The sequence below is a fragment of the Henckelia pumila genome, chromosome 3, assembly GCF_033568475.1.
Source record: "Henckelia pumila isolate YLH828 chromosome 3, ASM3356847v2, whole genome shotgun sequence".
Lineage (NCBI taxonomy): Eukaryota > Viridiplantae > Streptophyta > Magnoliopsida > Lamiales > Gesneriaceae > Henckelia > Henckelia pumila.
This window is the reverse complement of record NC_133122.1, coordinates 144,595,814-144,619,207: the sequence shown is the minus strand read 5'-3', so window position 1 is coordinate 144,619,207 and position 23,394 is coordinate 144,595,814. Positions and strand designations below refer to the sequence as shown.

Genomic DNA, 23,394 nt, shown 5'->3' with positions numbered 1-23,394 from the left:
TATTATACTAAATGACAAGCTACTGGACCAAAAAAATTCTGAAGTTATTATACTAAATGACAAGCTACTGGACCAAAAAAGTTATTTAAACACGAAGAAATTATTTGACTGTTTTTATAGTGACTTTAATTTAATTTAATTTAATTTAGTGATCAATATATAGCCCAAACTTCGAACCCAATTAAACAACGAGCCCTTTTATCTTCTCCATATGACCTAATTACTTGTTCCATTCAACAATCTGTTCGGTTCCCCGTAACTGTTTAATTTTATTATCGTAAATAATATATAATGCACATATATATATCACTTTTCCAAGATCATCAATTAATATGAAATCAATATTTTCTTAGAGTATTCTTCTTCAATTTTCAATTTCACCGATGAAAATTTATAATGTATAGTCTTTTAGTTCATGCATTGACCATATTTTTACACGCAAAAAAGTTGCATTCACACGCAAAGAAAAGCTCTTCTACAAATTGATGCTATTTTTAGCCACACGATAGAAATTGTTTTGAGTCTCCATCTCTCAAATCACTTGCCATAAAACACACACATTTAATAACTTTGAATTTTTTCCCCAAGATAAAAGAGAAACAAAAAGCACAGCTGCCTCTCGAGTCTCAAGTATGAACATGCACTCTACTTAATTCAAACTATTTCTCTGTTTTATCTCATTTGTATAATTTGAAATTTGATAAAAATCACAATCTAAAATCGAATCAATCCGTTGCAACACAATATGATAGTAAAGTCTCTTTAATTAACTATTTTCTAATTAATTGGTGAAGCCTGAAAAGAATCTACACTATATCATAACTTAATTTACAACAAAACTAAAACTTTTAAGTAAATTAATCATTTCTTATGGTTTTCTATCCTTTTCCCTTTAATGTTGTCTTACTTGTCAAAATGATATACACTTTATGTCATTTTCTTATTTACGAAAATGTCATTCACATTTGTAAAAGAAAATGTATCTATTACGTTTATTTGTATTTTTAAAAAAATTTACCTTTGAGTTCATTTAATAAAAAAAAACAGATGGCATATGTACATAACATGTACACCAAAATCTTAGCATATAATGAAAGTTACACAGGAGTATATCTTATCTTATATTTAAAATTACGAAACTATATCAAATACAGTAATGAAAAAAATTATTCTCTTGAGACAATTTTATAATTTAATAATTTCAACAATTAGGTTTTGAAATAGTTTAATAAATTAAAAAATAATATCATAAATAATTTCATAGAAAAGTAAAAAAACTAACTGAAAGTAGTAGTGGGGGGAACAGGAATCAAAGGAAGCCTGCAACTTCCGTATTTGCTTTCTTTGTCATTTGAAAAACTTTGCAAAACCCTTTGCAATCAATCATTTCCGTATTTCCAGCTCCTCTTCCGGTGCTTTTCCATGTCGCTTCCGTGGTTTTCCGGCGGCTCCGCCCGATCTTCTTGGGCTCCGTCGCACCGCCGTCACCAACCTGACTTCACCGTCACCATTCCCGCCACCCGCCCTTATCGTCCCCGACAACGTCAAGTCAACCGCTCGTCGTTTGATATTTGTGAGAAGTTTGACGAGCTTGAGGTCTTACCGGAAGAAGAAAGAGAAATACTGGGGAAGGAGCCTGTGATCGTGAACAATGTCGGAGCCTATGATGACATGAAGGTGGAGGTGACGGGGGCTGACGTCCCGCCGCCGGAGACGTCGTTTTCTGAGATGGGTTTCTACAGTAGAGCGTTGGAAGATAACATAAAGAGGTGCAAGTACGTCAACCCTACTGCCATACAGAGGTACGCCATTCCGGTGGCCATGGCGGGGAGGGACTTGATGGCGTCTGCGCAGACTGGGTCTGGAAAGACGGCCGCCTTTTGCTTCCCCATTATCAGTGCTATTATGAAGCACAGGCAGACGCGCAGTTTTGTGGGTAATATGAATAACCGGGTCACTATTGCTTCTCCGCTCGCTCTCATACTGGCTCCGACTCGGGAGCTATCTTGTCAGGTCTGCTGGGAAATTTTCCATCTGCAGTTTGAATTTATTTGCGTTATTCTTTGTTTTTTTTTTTAGTGCAGTATTTTTCTCTGTTTTTTTCATCGTTTCCTCTCATGGGCTGCCGTTTCTGTAGCATAATGTGTTATTTTCTGAACTTTTCTGTTTATCTGCCTGTATGAGACAAAAAAAAAAAAAACCAAGTGAATATTCGCGTTAAAAGAGGTTGTATCAATTTATCATGTGTTTTCACTTCGGTTTTTCTATGATTTGCCGGTTCTCTCTCGCCTCATAATCTTCTCTTCCGATATTTGACGACGGGATTTGGTTATTCACATTTACCGGGAGCATTTTCGCTGTTGGGCTCTCTAATATGGGGAATGCCTATTATATTATTGGAGTTATTGCTATTTATCTTTTCGGTTTCTCCCTTGTTTTTGCTCTAATTTTTTGATGGTTGAACTACTTTAGTTTTAGCTTCGATAGAGTTCTAATGGTGCTGCTTGTCTGTTAAGATTTTTGAAGAGGCGAGAAAGTTCTCGTATCAAACAGGAGTCAGAGTTGTTGTTGCTTATGGTGGGTCACCGATTGTTGCTCAGGTTTGGATTTCATTTATTGCCCATTTGATCTAAGCTGTTTTGGACTGCAGTTTTAACGATTTGGCTCTTACAGTTACTTTTCTTTGTGGTAAAAAGTGGGTTATCTGTACACTACAGATATATTTTCATAATCATCTTACAGATGCTGTGGGATCTGAATATTGGCTTTTTTATGTTGTTAGAGTTTATCTTTTAGGATGTTCGAATGATGTGCGATTGAGTTACTGTTATTGAATGTTTGTATTGTTTCTAGATTAGTTGCTCTGATTTTCACTGATTTTACACATGTTTGCTCATATTATCTTGTGTGATACTGTAGAATGTAAACATTGGGTTTGCTACTCATCTGTAATTTTCCTTTGTTTCACTTCGATTTTGAATAATGATGTATTAATTGGCTCTTTGAACATGTTTCATGGTATTGTATACTGTATTAGCTTTAGCAGCCTCATGTCACTCCCTTGTAATTCTTCTTCTGTAGTTGCGAAATTTGGAAAAGGGCGTGGATATCTTGGTAGCCACTCCTGGTCGCTTGGTGGATATGATAGAAAGATCAAAAGTTTCCCTTAGAAATGTCAAGTATTTAACACTGGATGAGGCTGACCGCATGTTGGATATGGGCTTTGAGCGTGACATCCGGAAGATCGTTCAGCAAATGGGAATGCCTCCACCAGGTTCTAGGCAGACAATGCTTTTCAGCGCAACATTTCCCGATGAAATCCGGGTTTGTCCCATGAATCCTTAACTTTGTTCGTTAAATCTTATTCATTTGTATAATATATAATAAAATGCCATTATTTCAGTTAGCTTGCAGTACTTATTTCTGCCAACATGCTTAATCGTCTGTTAGTCTTTCGTGTTAGCTTTGAGGTATTACTTGTGTACAGAGGTAGAAGAGAGGTTGTCTAAAAACGTTGCCAAAAACATAAAGGGCAATGCACATGTTTACTGGCACTGCATGTTATAACTGGCTTTAGTCCGGAAAGGGGTATTGGTATCTATTGCTTGGTAAATGTAAAGCAAGGGTGATTGAGTATTTAAGGTTATAAAAGATGATTTATACTTTAAAACTTTATGCATGGAAAAATGAGCTATTTTCTGAAATAAGGCCAATGGATTTTCAACAGAATATAAGTCTCCGGTTAAAAGCCAAAGACTTGGCTTTGTAACATTATGTGCCTTCAACTGCTCAAGTGGTTTGATATCATCACATTCTTGTTTCGATTTTATTGCCTGCAGAGGCTCGGGTCAGATTTTCTGAAAAATCATGTATTTCTATCGGTGGGAAAAGTTGGCTCCAGCACCAATCTCATTGTTCAAAGGGTTGAATTTGTTCGCGACATGGACAAAAGGGACCATTTGATTAATCTCCTTTGCTCCCAAAAAAAGGCAAATAAGTTGAGCCCCACAAAGGTTCTTCATTGGCATTTTTGTTTCTTCACTTGCTATCTTATCAGGTGCAATCATATTGATTTTGAAACATTTTTGGTCGATATGTTGGTCACATGCAGAATGCTTTAACCCTAGTCTTTGTGGAGACAAAAAGAGGCGCGGATGCACTAGAAAAATGGTTGTGCAGAAATGCTTTCCCCGCTGCTGCCATTCATGGTGACAAAGTGCAAATGGTTGGCTGTCATCTTTATTCTCCTTGAAGAATCTCTTCATGTAGTGATAATTTGAGGATCTTATCTCTTGGAATATTGCATATTATTGTGTTATAGATTTGACTTGAAAGGGAGCTTTGAACGGTCATACCCAATTACTGATTCTAATTACTGAATATACGGATGAGTTCTCGCACAAATATATATCATAGATTCATACTCGGTAGAAATTCAAACTAATTTTAGTACTGACTTCTGTTAACATGTTGCAACCCTTTTTTACACTCGTCTTTTAATTGATGTGCAGGAGAGGGAGAGAGCACTAAGATCATTCAAGAATGGCCGAACACCGATTCTCGTGGCTACGGACGTTGCTTCACGTGGACTCGACATTCCACAGGTTGCCCACGTCATAAACTTCGACTTGCCGAAGGTAATAGACAGCTATGTGCACAGGATAGGCCGAACTGGTCGTGCAGGCAAATCTGGCTTGGCAACTGCATTTTTCAGTGAACAAAATGCACCCCTTGCAAAAGAATTGATTGAACTAATGCGGGAAGCAAATCAAGAAACTCCTGAATGGCTTGTTCAGTATGCGAAGACATCTCACGATGGTGGTGGTAATAATCGCTATGGTGGTCGTAAATATCATGGCAACACATATGGAAGCAGTTTTTATGCAGATTCCCACAATGACGACTACTCAAGCCAATGTGGTGACAAAGCTGCAAGTTACTATCCTAACGCTCCAACCGGTGGCGTGTATAATGGTTATTATTTAGACTCGTCTGGTGCTATTGCTCAGGCTGCAGACAACCGTCCTGATTCTGATTCATTTGGTGCTCATTCGCCTGCTTACGAGTACAACTATGATCATGTAGTTGCTAGTGGTTGGGATTAGCTCGACACCGTTGGACGGGAAATCATAGTTCTTTTTGGTAAATTGTCGCAGGTTTTGAGCAAATGTTGCAGATAGGAACGGGGAATACAGGTAAAAAAAAACACTTGGTGGAATATTTTCATTTTTTGAGTTACGGTGTTGGCCCCGTGCAATGCCTCTGGGCTGCTATGCATGTAACTTTGTATTGTGCCCCATTTTGATTTTGTGTTGCTCAAAAGTTGGTGCTGTGATAACCTGACATTGAAGTTAATGCATTTGTTACTTTTTAAGTTTTTTGTTTATTTTTCTCAACCAAAGTTCAAGCTCATGTTTTTCAATTTTTTTGTAATGGGTACATATAATTAATGCATTTGTTTCCAGACGCGAAAGATTGTAAAAAGAAAACGTATTTTTCCTCATGGTTCGTGATTTGTTGAACTTTTTGTTTGAACCTTAAGTATACCCGCAACAATTTGAATCATAAAATAACAGGCAATGGAAGTTTCCAAGGTTATGAGAATGTGAAAACATCGCACCATAAACACAGGAAAAAAATTAACGAAAATCAGAGATATGTAACCACATTTTTCCCTAGATTAAGAAAATACCGTTGAAAATTCCATGTGAAAGTCCTATACCATTGCAAAGATGACTATCATTTCGATTTTCCTTTACTCAGAGACCCCTTTTTCGATGTTTTCTTGAAAGATTTCTTCTCTAGCTTCGATTTGTTCGAGGGTGATTTCTTGAAAGATTTCCTCTCTGGTTTCAACTTGTTTGAGGTGTTTGATGTTCCACCTCGTTTATATTGTCTCTTCTCCTTCTTCACATTGTACATGTTCACAGCCTACACCCGAAAACACCAAATCATTTAAGAAAAGAGTTAACTTAACGACAGACAACGGGAAAACAAGATAACAGCAAAGAAACCTCACCTTTTCTACATTGAGTATCTCGTGAGAATTTTTGGAGATCAAACTGTTCAGAATTTTCTCAGTTTGCTGCTTTTCCAAGGCACCCATTCCTGATCCTTCCACAACCGGTAAGAACTGCATGCAAAAATGTAGATCATCAATAGTCATTAATATTGAACTTAAAATATATTAAGCTTAAGGACTTCATGGCAGTAGCCCGGACCTTTCTGTATTTCTTTTCATGCTTTGGGGGCTTTTCTCCTGGCAATTTCTTGTCAAATTTTCCACCACTTGCTGTCGCAGTTGAAGCCAATCCAGCAACATTCTGTAGCTCGTCCTTGCTAACTTTCTTAGGCATTGACTGGGTTCCAGTAATAGGTAAAGCTGTGGCAGCAAGTTGAATGTGGCTGCAGCCATTAAGAAACTCATATTTAGTGTTGCGATATCATTGCAGCTCCTTGGCATCAAAGTGTATCTTTAAAGAAAAGACATGTTAAACATAGGGATGATAATCCAATTTTCAGTTATTAAACTAGTTTATTTGTTTTCATTATTGTTCAACAGTTTGCATGCATCATAGTGCAAGTTGCCCTTGTGATAATTTTATTTTAACCACTCATAGTTGCCCCCCATCCCCCCCCCCACCCAAAAGGTGTTGCATCTGTTGGCATGTGAAATATTTCTACAACTTAAAAGTTTACATGAAAATGCACTATAAGAACGCACTTCTGTAAACATTGTTTATGACTACTTTATATGATGTTCCATAAGTCGGCAATATCAACATTACTAGGACCAATCTTTCAATAAACAGTGCAACCTCCAAGACCATGTTCTTCTGTCAGCCCCATAATCAAGTCCATTCCATTATTTCCTCTCTCTCCAACATTCGCATTATTAAATTCACAGTCGAGTCAATCCAAACCCAGTCTTGTAATTCATGATTTACTTATCACAACCAGACTTCATCGCCTATGGAACATCAGATAATAACTCCAGACACCTGTCTTTGCCTTGGTTAAAGATAAGGCAAATACTCACACACCATATCATGATATCAAAGTCCTCTAAACAGACATTTTGCAACTGTTCTTCCCCCCTTCAGATGACCAATGTAAGCCATTCAACTAGTACTAATCAGCAGCCATTCTAAGGATCTACAACTTGCATTGTTGACAGAGGCAATGAATTCATATAGCAGTAATTCCTCCCACTCATTGACCTCAAAGGTCTATAAACTTGTGCTAATTTTATAGATCTTAAAGGTAAATATATTAATATCATTATCTGTATGAGTGATGCCTTTTCTAACTGACACGTTGTGGACTTGTGGTTCCGAGTGTCCACATTCAAACCATGAATCTAATTAATGGAAAAGAACTTTTCCTAATGTCAATTAGGTATTTGAAGAAGAGTGAAAATAAAACCTTGGTAAGGCACCAACTTTCGCCACTTGTTTCAAGTTGTGTAACCGATTTTTCTCCTGTTTATCAACTCTGCCTTTCTTCTCTTTCCGTCTCTCAGCAAAGGGATCTTTACCCAGTTCTGTAAAATTAAAAAATGTAAATATTCATGATGACGACTATTACTACCATTCAGAACTAATCTCCTAAAAAGCATGATAAAACGAGGAGTAATATCGTGAATCATCCTACAGAAAGCTTTCAACCATAGATGCTGGTTTGATTATAGAAAGTTAAACAGCTTTCACCAGATACTGCCTGCAAGTTTGGGGCTAGTTTTTAAGCTGAAACTTGGCAAGTTAAATAGTAGTGGACCAGATTGCTCCATCACTTTCAGCAAAGCATGGTTGAACTTGAAAAGAGCAAGAGAAGATATTGATTATAAAAATATATACCGTCAGTGGCTTTAGCCTCGATGATTGGTATATCGTTGTCATCATTTACTCGATCATAGCCGTGGCGACGCTTCCAAGTGACAGTATTGTCATCAAAGACCAGTTTTTCTTTCTTGCGATTTTGTATACCTGCATGATGATATTAGTAAGGAATAGGTTAAACCCAATACAATATCAAACAACTCACGCCACAGAGCTATTGGCCAGGGCCAAACAAACTCATCTCCTTTTCTACATTGGTTAAAACATCCAATAACCTTTCTTTGCAGCAAACAATTCCCATTTTGTCGGAGGCTTAGGCTTTGGAAACTGAAACCACATAAAAATAACAAATAGTGAGTAGAACAATTTCTTAAGAAGCATGTTACAGGTATAGATCAGACAAACACTATGATTATACTATCTGAAGCATTAACTGAACACTGCAATAAATAATAGCGCTGAAGATATGATGAAAAACTTTCCATTAGGATAGGATTTCTACATTTAAGGGGGGAAATCATTCTATAAGTCAGCAATCTTGCTACTAGTCTCACTACGTCTTGAATGTATTGAGGTAGACAAAAGTGATCAGGCATAGAATGCAGGAGAAAAGACTGCCACCATTTAACAGTTAGGCCTTTGGCTTTTCTTCATGTGTATCCTGAATCTTTCTTCATACAATAGTTATGCCAAAGAAACACCAAGTGATAGCTCTTTAAGTTTTGGGAATAAGATAAACAATTCCAGATAACAAAATGTCCAAAATTTCACGTAAAACCTTAACCGGCTATTTGCTTAATCTCTGGAAACTACTGCACTTGACATAGTACTCGGTTTACTTGCCGAAAGTGAACATATGTTCTATTTCTCTTTCAAGCTCTCTACTTTTCTGCCTCCTGTAACAGGTTTCTTGACTTCCACTAAAATTCCCGAATAGAGGACAGCTCACCAGCTTCTCTCTTGGTACTGCTGCAATTTCAAGGTCACGACCCACATCCAACCAATAAGATCACCAATCATAAGCAGGAGAGTTACACTTAGGTAGGTATCATAAAATCCTGATAATTTGATCTAGTTTCAGTTTCACCTCAATTCCCTTCCTCTTTCCTCCTATCTAACAAGTACCTTCAATTCTATTACTAATATTATATTCTTTTATAAAAAAAAAACTCTAACAAAGAGATTACTTTCTTTTCATATTCTTTCCCTCAAGTTCTCTACTTGTATGCCTCCTGTAACAGGTTTATTGACTTCCACTAAAATTAGCGAATAGGGGAAAATAAGATAAGAAAAACAACTCACCGGCTTCTCTCTTGGTAATCTGGTAGTTGGTTTAGGCAACTCTACAATGGGACCAGCTGGGTCTTCAGTTGAAGGCAAACTGAAGAGGGCGTCCACAACCGCTTGAGCTAACCTCGTGCCCTCTTCAAGGACCTCCTTCACCACATCCTCTCTGTACAACAATAACAGCTATCAACAAATAGAACACTAGAAACAAATACTGAAAAGTAATTCAACCAAACAGAAGACTTAATAACCAGAGACAGCAACCTGGAAGAGGTAGGAGAGACAAAGTGGTAGTGTGGGTCGAACGCCATAAGGTTTCCTAGGTCGATTTGGAATTGTTTCTCCGGCATATCCTGTAGGAAATCAGCCATGACGATAGGCTAGGATGGCGGCGGCGCAGGCACAGGGAACGGCGTGGGTGACGACTGAGAGATGGCCGCAGCAAGACTAGGGTTTTAGCGTTGATGGGTATGTAGGATCGTGAAACTGAACATTCATTTTGGCCCAAAACTTTTTGTTAATTGGTTTGTCTTCCGAATCCGATATCTCGTTTCAAATATGGTCTTTTAGTTCAACATCCGGCTCTCGTTTTCTACTAATGATTTTAATTGTGTTTCTTACCCAAAAATATTTAACTAACGCTATGGAATTAACACGAGATTACGAGTGCGTTTGAATTAAGAAGTCAAAATAGAAAAAAAAAATTTAAATAAATGCTTTTATTGTTTTAAATGTGTTTGGATAGATTTGAAGTTCTTTAAGAATACTTTTTTATCGTTCTTTATAAGCATTCAATTAATCCAAAATAAGTCTTTTTTTAAAGCTCATATTTATAGTTTTACAAATGTTTTTTTTAAAACTCAACTTAAAAAAAATGATTTCAATCTATTTATCCAAACACAAAATTATTATAGCTTTAACTTAAAAAAATACTTTAAAATTTAACTTAAAAATGCAATTTTTTTAAAGTAAAATACTTTTATATCCAAACTAGCTCATGTAATCATATTGATGATGTTAATAAAATTGTAGTTGAACAAATTAATTATAGAAAAAAATTGAAAAAATATATAATTGACATTGACAATAAACACATGTAATCATGAAAATAAAACAAGCAAAATGAAATATCAATGATATGCATTGTTTATATTGATATGAAATCTTTTATACTAAATTTTAATATATAATGTTACGATCGATTTTGGGAGATTTTTTTTAGCTACAATAGCTCGTTCTTGAAATATTAAACACCGATGAATTAAATCGAGTTTGGTTTTCAAACCAAAACACTCAAAATAATCATTCGTAGAAACCGATTAAATATTTTGTAATCATTTTAAAGATATGCAAGATTTTGGTATTTGAAGAACACATAAAATGATTCAACAATGCATCTTAAAAACAATAGCAAAAGTAAGTAACACGATAAATAAATGAGGCACGAATTTGTTTATGGATGTTCGGAGACAAAACTCCTACGTCACCACTTCTTCCACGAGGAAAGGATCCACTAGAAGACTTTGGTTTATACAACGTCTTGTATACAACTCACTCCAATCGTAGGACTTATCTCATCGCCTAAGTCAGAACTCCTAGCACTTTCGATTGTAGGCATCAACCTCACAACCCGCATAATGTTTTACGTCTCTTATGTCAAGATTACAAGCACAATCTTTAATGTCTTTGTGTGAAGACTCTCACTCAAATAATCTTTACAAATCATCTTTTATATGTGTGAGAGTGAGTTAAGATGTGAAGAACTAGACTGCGAAGGCTCGAGAAATCTGTTGTGTTCTTCACACCAAGGGCAAACTCTCAAGTAGCTTATATATTTGTTTTGAACGTCCCTTATGGTGTATATTTTTTCATTTCATTTGATCTTCTTTATATAGGCTACTCATGCATTTAATCCTCATGAAAAGTAGTTATTTGTTCTTCCCAATGTTGTATTTATGAGCAATTGTTTGATCTTCTCAATGTTGTATTTATGGACTGTTGTTTGATCTTCTCAATGTTGTATTGGAACTGATTATATGATATGGTTCTTCAAATGATCTCGCTCAACTGGTTCGCTCAACTAGTTTCGATATCGATATCGGTATGAATTTTTTTCATATCAATATTTTTGATACGGTATACCAAAATATCCACCCCTAGTTATTTATGCTCCGATTCAGACATCTACTTGTGAAGATGATTTGTAGATCAAGTTCTTATCTTTGCAACACATAATGAATCATTCCATTTGGATAACCAAGCTGTAAGATATGACCAAAATACCAGAGATGGTCTGTCAAACTGTTTGTTGTCATCTTATTCGTCCAGTTCAATGTTGAGGCTGTTGGAACATGTGTCGCTCTCACGATCAAATCGATTTGATACCCGGTGCAGCGGAAGTTTAAAAATTTTATATGGAACAATTCCATATCATGGATATCAAATCCTAACGATTAAATTATGCAAGTAAAATAATAATAATAATAATAATTAATATTTTACCTCTTCAAGCTAAGTCTTGATTATGGACTCCAACAGATTTAATCTGTTCTTGTTGTAAATCCCGGGAACCGATGACTCGCTCGATCAATCTCCGGAATCAGGTCCACGAATAGAAAACAGAAACCCTCTGATTGATTGCACTAGAAATTAATCAAATGTTTATCGTAGAGAATAAACAGATTTGATCTGTCAATTCAGAAAGTGACTTTTCAGAAAAATCACAGACTGAATTTTCTCAAAAGGGAGAGAGGATTTTCGAAAAAACCCTCTTATTTTATGTGATTTTCGAAAATACCAAGTAGGAATTAATGTAGTGTTTTTGAAAACTTCACATGTATTTATATATAATTTCTAGACTGGATTAAGTTATATCTCTATTAGGACTCTAACTCCTTAGGGCCCATAATCCATAACTTAAGCCCAACAAGCCAAGCCCGTTATTATAGAAATTAATATAAAATTCATCATGGCTCCGATTGATAAACCGATTTCACCAATGTGCACAAAAACCATTTCTGCATCTTTTAAAGTCAAGATAATTTTTCTGAATCCGAATTCAGTGATTTCCAAAAATGTCCATCTCTATGTCATTTTAGGAAATTTCACTCCCTTTAATTAAGAAGTCCAACTTCTCTTTCGTTAAATTTAACTCTTTAAATTTAACTATCTCAACGGGGTTTAGTAATCCATTACTTGTGTGACCCTCAATGGTTCAGGGATACAGCTAGCCGTGGGCTCACAACTCCTTGTGACTCGGAACAACAATTTTCGACTTACCCATCGAATCATGGTAAGAGCGTCTAGCAACATCGCCCCATGATTCCCTAGGTATCACTGATAGTGCCTGCAAGAACCAGTAAGTTTTGGTTAGCGTACAGTACAGTCCCTTCATCCATATATCCCGATCGAATCAAAAACCTTTGGTACATCGAGAGTCGTTCGAGATTTAATAACTATGCAATGCATCTTGAAGATCAAATAGTGACATCGCATGTGCTACTAGGAAACCAAGTAACCTAAATCACATCGAGTACTCTGGCCAGAGATTTGTCACACTAATATATCCTCAGATCGCATAGGATATCCACACTCGCAAGCGTGTGGTGAATCCTTGACAACAAAGCATCGACTCCTATATGTGTCGTAACTGTACCCAATCCTGACAACTGATGACCCCCATAGAGTTGGTAAATGAGTCAAAGTATAGTACTAGCATATAGAGTCTCAATGATGTTTCAAATAGTAAGGACTAATGGTGTACAACCAAAACCGCGGACTTATCCACTCAAATAATAATAACCACTTGGAAAGTCCGAATAGGGTAGTTCGATCATTCATCATATGAATATCCATTTGCATCCTTTGAACATCTCCATGTTCATTACCAATGAAACGTGGTACTTGGCATCACAAATGCTAGTCTCAATCTCGAGCGATCCTTATCCTTATTAGCGGATGGCTCAATTGACTAGGAACTGTTTAGAATATACAGTGACTATAAGATGTGTTTCATAATAGTGATCTCTCTTTATTCACTATCTCATCTTACTTACACTATAGTATATTCAAGGTCTTTATCAAAACAACAATAGTATATCACAATATAACAATATGAAGAAAGATAAAGAAAATGCCATTAATGAATGTAAATTATATTAAATAAAGATTGTTTATACATAGAGTCATAAAAGCCCTTAGCCACAAGTTGGCTAACCGGGCACCCACTCTTTCAATCTCCCACTTCCCCTAAAGCCAACTAGTCATACTACGTAATCTCATTGCTTCGCGATGTTTGTCAAACAATGGTCCTGGCAAGGGCTTAGTAAGTGGATCAGCGATATTGTCTGTAGAGGTCACTCTCTCGACAGTGATGTCTCCTCTTTCCACAATCTCCCGGATGATGTGGTATTTTCTCAGTATGTGTTTGGATCTTTGATGAGACCTTGGTTTCTTTGCCTGAGCAACGGCACCAGTGTTGTCGCAGTACACCGGGACTGGACCAACAGCTTCATGAATTACGCCCAACTCTTGGACGAAATTCCTCATCCAAACGGCCTCTTTAGCAGCAGCTGATGCTGCAATGTATTCTGCCTCAGTGGTAGAATCCGCTGTGGTGTCCTGCTTGGAACTCTTCCAAGAGACAGCACCGCCATTGAGCATGAATACAAATCCAGAGGTTGACTTCGAGTCATCCACGTCGCTTTGGAAGCTAGAGTCGGTATAGCCTTCTAATTTCAATTCTCTTCCTCCATAAACCATGAATACATTCTTAGTCCTTCTTAAGTACTTAAGAATATCCTTCACGGCTTTCCAATGCATTTGACCGGGGTTGGCCTGATATCTGCTCGTGACACTCAGAGCAAAGGCTACATCCGGTCTGGTAGATATCATCTCATACATAATACTACCTATGGCTGACGCATATGGTATGTGTGTCATTTTCTCTATCTCTTCATCAGTCTTGGGACACATAGACTTGGATAGAGAAACTCCATGACACATAGGTAGATGTCCTCTCTTGGACTCATCCATTGAAAACTTTTTCAAGATAGTGTCGATGTAGGTTGCTTGAGTGAGTCCTATCATTCTCTTAGATCTATCTCTATAGATCTGTATCCCTAGAATATAGGAGGCCTCACCCAAATCCTTCATCGAGAATCTACCTGATAACCATATCTTTGTTGACTGCAACATCCCTACGTCATTCCCAATGAGTAGGATGTCATCAACATAAAGCACTAAGAACGTCACCGCATCCTTAACTACTTTCTTGTACACGCACGGTTCTTCCGGATTTTTGATGAAACCAAAGTCCTTTATTGTTTCATCAAATTTCTGGTTCCAACTTCTTGATGCTTGTTTGAGACCATATATTGATCTCTGAAGCTTGCATACCTTATGCTCGCTTTCCATAGATGTGAATCCCTCGGGCTGCATCATATAGATCTCTTTCTTAATGTTTCCATTAAGGAATGCAGTCTTCACATCCATTTTCCATATCTCATAGTCATACCAAGCTGCTATGGCAATAAGGATTCTTATGGACTTGAACATTGCAACTGGTGAAAAGGTTTCATCATAGTCAACTCCTTATCTTTGAGTATAACCTTTTGCGACCAATCGTGCCTTGTAGGTCAATACCTTATCATCAGGCCCAAGTTTTCTCTTGTAGATCCATTTACACCCTATTAAAACTATTTCATCGAGAGGATCTACTAAAGACCAAACTTGGTTTGTATGCATCGAGTCTATTTCCGACTGCATAGCATCAAGCCATAAATTCGAATCCGCATCAGAAATTGCTTCCTTGAAGTTTCTTGGATCACATCCAATGTCGGGTTCACTTTGATCCCCTTCAAGAAGAAGACCATATCGTATAGGAGGTCTAGAAGTCCTCTCGGATCTTCTAGGAATAGGCATGTCAATCAATGGATCCTGAGGTGTAGGATCGTTATTTTGTATCTCGGGTTCTTCTCGAATTTCTTCGAGTTCCATCATCTTGCCTTTCTTATCAAGTAAGAACTCCTTCTCCATGAAGGTGGCATTCCTCGAAACAAACACTTTTGTTTCATTAGGATGATAGAAATAATATCCGATTGAATTCTTCGGATATCCTACAAAATAACATAAGGTGGAACGACTATCCAACTTATCTCCCACTGTCTGCTTCACGTAAGCAGGACATCCCCAAATCCTTAAGTACGAATACTTAGGAGCTTTGCCATTCCATAACTCATATGGAGTTTTATCCACTACTTTAATGTGGACATTGTTCAACAACAATACCGCCGTTTCAAGCGCATAGCCCCAAAACGAAGGTGGGATCTCAGTGAAGCTCATCATGGATCGAACCATGTCCAACAAAGTTCGATTTCAACGCTCCGAAACACCATTGAGCTGAGGTGTCATAGGAGGAGTCCACTGAGAGAGAATCCCATTCTCTTTTAGATAGTCCAAAAACTCGGTACTTAAGTATTCTCCACCTCAATCCGATCGAAGTGCTTTAATACTTTTTCCTAGTTTGTTCTCTACTTCAGCCTTGAATTCTTTGAACTTTTCAAATGCTTCAGACTTATATTTCATCAAATATAAATACCCATACCTAGAAAAATCATCAGTAAAGGTAATGAAATAGGTGTGTCCAAATTTAGTACCAATACTAAATGGACCACAAACATCTGTATGGATCAAATCCAACAGATTTTGACTACGCTCAGGTTTTCCTTTAAAAGGAGATTTAGTCATTTTTCCTTTAGGCAGGACTCACAAGTAGGTAGAGAGTTAATATCAGACATATCAAACATGCCCTCTCCCACTAGCTTGTTCATCCTCCTTGAGAAAATGTGACCTAGCCTAGCATGCCAAAGGTTTGCTGGGTTTTGACTATCGTTTTTCCTTTTATTTGTTGTTACCAGTTTATCAACATCATTAATTGGAACGTCTTTTAATTTTAAGTTATATAGATCGTTTTCAAGTTGTCTGTTTCCAATTAAACATTCATTCTTGTAAATATTGCAAATCTCATTCACAAAATTGCAAGAAAAACCATCTCTATCAAGCATAGAAACAGAAATAATGTTTTTAATCAAATCTGGCACAAATAAAACATCTCTTAAAAGTAACTTAAAATCGTTCTGCAAAACTAAATAAACGTCTCCCATTGCTTTGGCTTCAACTCTGAAACCATTTCCGAGCCTCAGCTGGGTCTCACCCATCCTAAGCTTACGACTTCTTGTCATCACCTGCAAATCATTGCAAATGTGAGATCCACATCCGGTATCCAATACCCAAGAAGTAGTATTAAGTTAAACATTTATTTCAATGTAAAACATACCTTTTGCAGTTCGCAACTGCTCGAGGTATTCCTTGCAGTTACGTTTCCAATGACCGGGTTTCTTGCAGTGATGGCAAACATCTCCAGATATGTTCACGTTTGAAGCTTTTGTCTTGCCCTTCTTCTTTGGTACAATTTTCTTGGGTGGGGCAGAACGTTTCTTACCCTTTCCACTTGGCCCCTTCTTGGAGTAAAAAGAGGAGCCAACCAAGAGTACCGGTTTTTTCTTCTTTAATGTGGCCTCATAAGACACAAGCATATTGACCATCTCTTCAAGGGTGGCCTCTATCTTGTTCATATTGAAGTTCACCACAAATCCGTCAAACGACGAAGGAAGTGAAAGAAGCAATAAGTTTGTATTCAATTCATGCTCCAATGTCAAATCGAGTGTTACCAACTTCTTAATTAGCCCAATCATGTGTACCCCATGCTCACGGACAGAAGTCCCATCTCGCATGCGGCATGTCATGAGCTCTTTGACTGTGGCATACCTCTCCAACCTTGACTGAGCTCCAAAAAGTTCCTTGAGGTGCATGTGTATGTCAGCAGCATTCACGGAATCCTCAAATCGCCTCTGGAGTTCATCAGACATTGAAGCTTGCATATAGCATTTAGCCTTGATATCATGGTCCCACCATTGATCAAGTTTTGCCAATTCTTCCGGACTTATATTAGCCGGTGCTTCCTTTGGAGGATTCTTTTCTAACACGTAGAAAATTTTCTCCAAGTTTAGAACAATCTTTAATTTACGGAACCATTCCGTATAGTTTGCGCCAGTCAATTTATTTTGTTCGAGAATTGAGTATAGTGGATTGCGCGAATTCATTGTAATGAAATACTGAAAAGAAACAGACAATAATCAGTGATTGTTTAATTAATTTACTAAGACATAAAATATGGCGAGATTTAATGTAACAACCCACTGTATCAAGACGGGTCTTTTCAGCGTGCTTATGTCCTCACTCACACGCACCCTGAGAAACTTCCCAGGGGGTCACCCATCCTATAATTGCCCCAAGTCAAGCACGCTTAATTTTGGAGTTCTTATGTGATGAGCTTCCGAAAAGAAGATGCACCTTCTTGATATGAGCAGTACATATGAAATCTTTTAAGCCCTCCTCAACTATGTAGTCCCATACCTACACAGTCTCAGAATCCCCTCTCATTCCGGCACGGGATCGGTTCATTCATGTCTCCCTCCGCCTAGAAGCCTACCAGGAGCCGCTCATTGTCCGTGCAACCTCTTGGCACCGGCGATCACTCCCTGCCTCCTCAGCCCCGGGCGTCACATGCGATCACTCCCTGCCTCTTCAGCCCCGGGCGTCACATGCCCACCAGCTTCCGCTTGGTTCGTCCCCGAACCATGCCGTACTAAGAGAGGTCGGCTCTGATACCATTTGTAACGACCCACTGTATCAAGACGTGTCTTTTCAGCGTGCTTATGTCCTCACTCACACGCACCCTGAGAAACTTCCCAGGGGATCACCCATCCTATAATTGCCCCAAGTCAAGCACGCTTAACTTTGGAGTTCTTATGTGATGAGCTTCCGAAAAGAAGATGCACCTTCTTGATATGAGCAGTACATATGAAATCTTTTAAGCCCTCCTCAACTATGTAGTCCCATACCTACACAGTCTCAGAATCCCCTCTCATTCCGGCACGGGATCGGTTCATTCATGTCTCCCTCCGCCTAGAAGCCTACCAGGAGCCGCTCATTGTCCGTGCAACCTTTTGGCACCGGCGATCACTCCCTGCCTCTTCAGCCCCGGGCGTCACATGCCACCTCTGTGCTGCCACTTCACCAGCCCTCTCAGCTGGATCCATAAGCTCATCATACTTATACATCATTAGGAAGGTCACCGGGCCCAGGTATCCCGGCCTCCAACCACATCACTTTCCACCTTCACTTCAACTTCCATAAAAATATATTTTTCTTAACATACATTTAAACTTATCATAAAAATTCTTACATGATGCATGAACTTAAAAAAAATATCATTTATTTCTTTATTTCATGAAAATTTGTCCGTAAATATATATTTAATTTATTTCCTTACAAATAATACTTATATATCTAATAAAAATTCATGCATGAATTAAATATATATTTTCGAACATTTATTTTTCCAAGGACTTGTTCGAGCTGCTGACCGCTAGACTTAAACTCAAAAATTCTTAGACTGGCCCAAAAACCCAAAAGCCCAACCTGACCTGGCCCATTAAGCTTCTTGGGCCCTCAAGCCCAAGAGAAACTAACGGGCTCACTTAAAATATACTTTAAGCCCATTAACTAATTAACTTAACATTTAATTAATAAAAGTATGATTTAACCATTAATTATAAACTAGACCGATAAAATTATTAAACCCGACTACCCTTGGCCCAATAATTCTCATGAATCACACGGTCCATGACAAATTAGTGGGCTCACTTTCATAATTATTAAAGCCCATTAAATTAGTCTAATTAATTAATTAATCAATCCCAACCCATTTATTTACTAACTTAAACTCTTAATTAATTAAAATAAAAACAAGCCCAATTAATAAAAATCTAGACTCGGACTAAAATTATTTGACCCATAAATTTAGACCCGACCCGGACCCAAAACCCGGCCCGGCCCGGCCCGCCTAAACCCAAAACCCACACTGTACGACATCCCCCATTCTCCCTCCTAACACCTCACGGCAGACTCCCCTTTTTCTTTCCTTGCTACCGCCCGGCTCCGGCCACCCATGGCCGGAGCGCCGCCGGCAGGACCTCCCCAGGGTCCTGCCGGACCGACCAGACCAGGCCCTGGTCCAGCCAACCCCCTTAACTGAGCAACCCGATCCCCTCCCTTTCCCTTTTGCTGCGCAGACTGCGCAGCCCCCCCAATCCAGGAACTTTCTGGCCAGCTCCGGCCACCACCGGCCGGAGCCCCGACGACTGGACCCTCCCAGGGTCTAGCCACAACACGTGACCTAGCCCTGGCCCAAACCAAGCCATGCATGGCTCGGCCAAGGCCCCTAAATCCCGAACTACAACCTGCTCGCCTAGCTGCTGTCACGGCCCCTTCTTGCATGGTTCCAGCTGCTTCCAGCCCTGAACCAGCCTTCCAAACCCGACCCTAAGGACCCTAGATCAGACCCCTAGCCCTTGGTCAGCCCCTCGAACCAGCCTTAAGCAGAAAACACAAAGGAAACCGGCCATGCACATGAAAAACGTGAGGAACATGCATGAACTTCAATGTTTTCTTTTCTAGATCATAACCTATGCAAGAACAGATCTTGTAAGCATAAAATATTTGTAATATGATTTAAATGGTGTTAAAGAATGGAAATCAAACGTGCCTTGATGAATATTTGATCAAAGCGTTGATACCGACGCGTATTCGGTTATCGGACGACGAACGACGAACAAAACTTGATAAAACTCCAAAGGTCGGTTATGGTGGTCTAGGAATCTGATGAGGAGCGTGGAGATGGGGAAGAGAAGAGGTGGAGGAGGCGGCTAGGTAAATTACCGTAGGTTTAATTTTTAAAGGGGTAGGATTAGGTTAAATCTTTAATAAAACATGGTTAAGATATTAAGTAATTATTGAATAAAATAAAATAAAATTAAACTCTTAAATATAAAATAATTAAATCTGATATTTAACTTAAATCCCGAAATATAAAAATAGGGGATTTTTTTTTTAAAAAAGTTATTAAAAGTCATTAAAATGACTTATTTTGGGTAAAAACTAGCACATAATTAAATATATATCTAAATACCTTAATTTTCTTCAAATTATACCATAAAATAATATTTTAAGGCTACTAAAAATATCATAAAATATTTTGGGTGTAAAAGTAATATTTCGTCCGTCCACGGTCCCGCCTACGCGATCATAAAATAAACTTTCTAAGATAAATTCATAAATCACATCATACCTATTTAAATGCCGAACAAATATTTAAAACATGCTAATACATCATATAATTTAAATAATCACTCATAAAAACAATTTGACACATTTTCACATTATTTTAAAATTATTAAATCCCCTAGTTATGCATGCGGATTTACGTGCCGAATTTCTGGGTGTTACATTTAATTTTATGAATTTCACTCCCACTATTTTAACGATTTCACTACCCTCTAGTGAAAACGGGAAACTTGTTTCCTTAGTGGGAACATGGAGTCCAATTGACAAACTATAGTCCCGAATAATATCAGCCAACCATAATTTTCAAAAGGTAAATCCCAATTGCTTCCAAAGCAATCCCCATGTTTTTACCTCATGTCCAATAAGGGCCCAATAATATGACGTCGTTTATTGTGACATGTCAAGACAACCCATCAATATTAAGTTGTGATGGATGGTCGTCATGTGGATCCCCAATAATATGAGCCAATCCCATGGGAGTTTCACCCAACTTACAACTTGTGTCGATCCAATGTACAGCTTTCCGACGAACGGGCCCCCCCAATAATATGAGCCGGACCGTGCCTGCGGGTAGCATCTTATACATTGATCGTTGATGGAAGGTAGGAACATTTAAACAATATTTAAATTCTCTTTATTTATCTTGATATCAATTTTAAATCATATTTAAAATGAGGAATTTTTAATTTTGAAAACTGTCTCATCATTTAGTATTTGTATGCTTGCGGGATTCATACAATTTAGTCTAAACATGCATACAACAATAATATCATATATTATTTAAAGGATGATCGACCCCAGTAACTAATCGACCCGTGATTGCCAATCACGAGTCTAAGTCCAATCCTAGGTGATATGCAGGTATGCAATGCAATCCTATTACATTGAGCTTCCAATTTACATTTCTTTGGTTTTTATTGTCTGCTGGGCCCACCATTGTCTTCAAATCTTTATCTCCCACTACGTCTAATAAATTTACAATAAATTTTGATGACAAATAGGGGATACATATTTAAGGGTGGGAACGTGCCATAAACCAGACTCACTTTTTATTACAAACAACAATTCAAATTGGGCCATAAACCAAACCCATTAATAAAACCCAACAACAATAAAATCAAATGTAAACAACCTAACATATACCTACAATATTGGTCATGGCAATCGATCATCCTCTTATCTAATAATTAATTTAATAATTAAATAATTGGATAACATGCAATGGCATCATAATTAAAAAAGATAAAATCAAATTTTATCTACTATTCTCATAAGATCATATCTTATCATCAATTGTACAAAAATAATTAATTTTATAAAATATAATTTAACGGATAAAATTTACAAATTTTCCAAAAATTTAAATTTATCCAAAAGTCAATTTTAAAAATTTCGGACTCAAACAATTTGATCTGATGCCTCGTGGACCAATCAAAAACAATTTTCGATCGGACCAAAAACTAAAATTTCAAAAATTTCAAATTCCAATAAAAATCAAAATTTTTATTTTTCGGGCTGCCCGGGACATTCCCGGGCAGCCCCGCCTCCACGTGGGACAGGGCTGCCCACGTGGAGAAGGGCAGCTCGGCAGCGACGATCGCTACCCTGGGCAATGGTCAAATCGCTGCCCCGGGCAGCGATCTAATCGCTGCCCTTGATGCCCTTGTTTCCTTTAAAAATTTTAATTTAAAAAATTTCGTTTTGTTTCCAAAACCCGAGGCTAAAAATTTTGTACAATCGATTAATTTAATCGTTTGATCCGAGAGCAACCTGTCTCTGATACCACTGTTGGAACACGTGTCGCTCTCACGATCAAATCGATTTAATACCCGGTGCAACGGAAGTTTAAAAATTTTATATGGAACAATTCCATGTCATGGATATCAAATCCTAACGATTAAATTATGCAAGTAAAATAATAATAATAATAATAATTAATATTCAAGCTAAGGCTTGATTATGGACTCCAACAGATTTAATCTGCTCTTGTTGTAAATCTCGGGAACCGATGACTCGCTCGATCAATCTCCGGAATCAGGTCTACGAATAGAAAACATAAACCCTCTGATTGATTGCACTAGAAATCAATCAGATGTTTATCGTAGAAAATAAACAGATTTGATCTTTCAATTCAGAAAGTGACTTTTCAGAAAAATCACAGACTGAATTTCCTCAAAAGGGAGAGAGGATTTTCGAAAAAACCCTCCTTTTATTTTATGTGATTTTCGAAAATACCAAGTAGGAATTAATGTAGTGTTTTCGAAAACTTCACATGTATTTATATATAATTTCTAAACTGGATTAAGTTATATCTCTATTAGGACTCTAACTCCTTAGGGTCCATTATCCATAACTTAAGCCCAACAAGCCAAGCCCGTTATTATAGAAATTAATATAAAATTTATCATGACTCCGATTGATAAACTGATTTCACCAATGTGCACAAAAACCATTTCTGCACCTTTTAAAGTCAAGATAATTTTTCTGAATCCGAATTCAGTGATTTCTAAAAATGTTCATCCCTATGTCATTTTAGGAAATTCCACTCCCTTTAATTAAGAAGTCCAACTTCTCTTTCGTTAAATTTAACTCTTTAAATTTAACTATCTCAACGGGGTTTAGTAATCCATTACTTGTGTGACCCTCAATGGTTCAGGGATACAGCTAGCCGTGGGCTCACAACTCCTTGTGACTCGGAACAACAATTTCCGACTTATCCATCGAATCATGGTAAGAGCGTCTAGCAACATCGCCCCATGATTCCCTAGGTATCACTGATAGTGCCTGCAAGAACCAGTAAGTTTTGGTTAGCGTACAGTACAGTCCCTTCATCCATATATCCCGATCGAATCAACAACCATTGGTACATCGAGAGTCGTTCGAGATTCGATAACTATGCAATGCATCTTGAAGATCAAATAGTGACATCGCATGTGCTACTTGGAAACCAAGTAACCTAAATCACATCGAGTACTCTGGCCAGAGATTTGTCACACTAATATCTCCTCAGATCGCATAGGAT

General features: G+C 37.8%; 2 protein-coding genes across 2 annotated transcripts; one reads left to right on the top strand and one right to left on the bottom strand.

The window, feature by feature from the left end:
- Positions 1–1,307: 1,307 nt before the first annotated feature.
- On the top strand, positions 1,308–5,350 carry LOC140887592 (DEAD-box ATP-dependent RNA helicase 52C-like). Its single transcript, XM_073294935.1, has 6 exons — positions 1,308–2,013; positions 2,517–2,600; positions 3,082–3,324; positions 3,840–4,013; positions 4,112–4,225; positions 4,512–5,350. Exons 1-6 carry the CDS (start codon positions 1,423–1,425, stop codon positions 5,103–5,105), a joined length of 1,800 nt encoding a protein of 599 aa, XP_073151036.1. The 5' UTR covers positions 1,308–1,422; the 3' UTR covers positions 5,106–5,350.
- Positions 5,351–5,542: 192 nt separating this feature from the next.
- LOC140891287 (ribosome biogenesis regulatory protein homolog) lies at positions 5,543–9,661 on the bottom strand. Its single transcript, XM_073299708.1, has 8 exons — positions 9,390–9,661; positions 9,141–9,291; positions 8,114–8,165; positions 7,857–7,985; positions 7,426–7,543; positions 6,222–6,405; positions 6,020–6,133; positions 5,543–5,931 (listed from the first exon to the last, which is right to left on the bottom strand). The coding sequence occupies exons 1-8, from the start codon at positions 9,494–9,496 to the stop codon at positions 5,740–5,742; spliced, it is 1,047 nt and encodes a 348-aa protein (XP_073155809.1). The 5' UTR covers positions 9,497–9,661; the 3' UTR covers positions 5,543–5,739.
- Between the last annotated feature and the right edge of the window lie 13,733 nt (positions 9,662–23,394).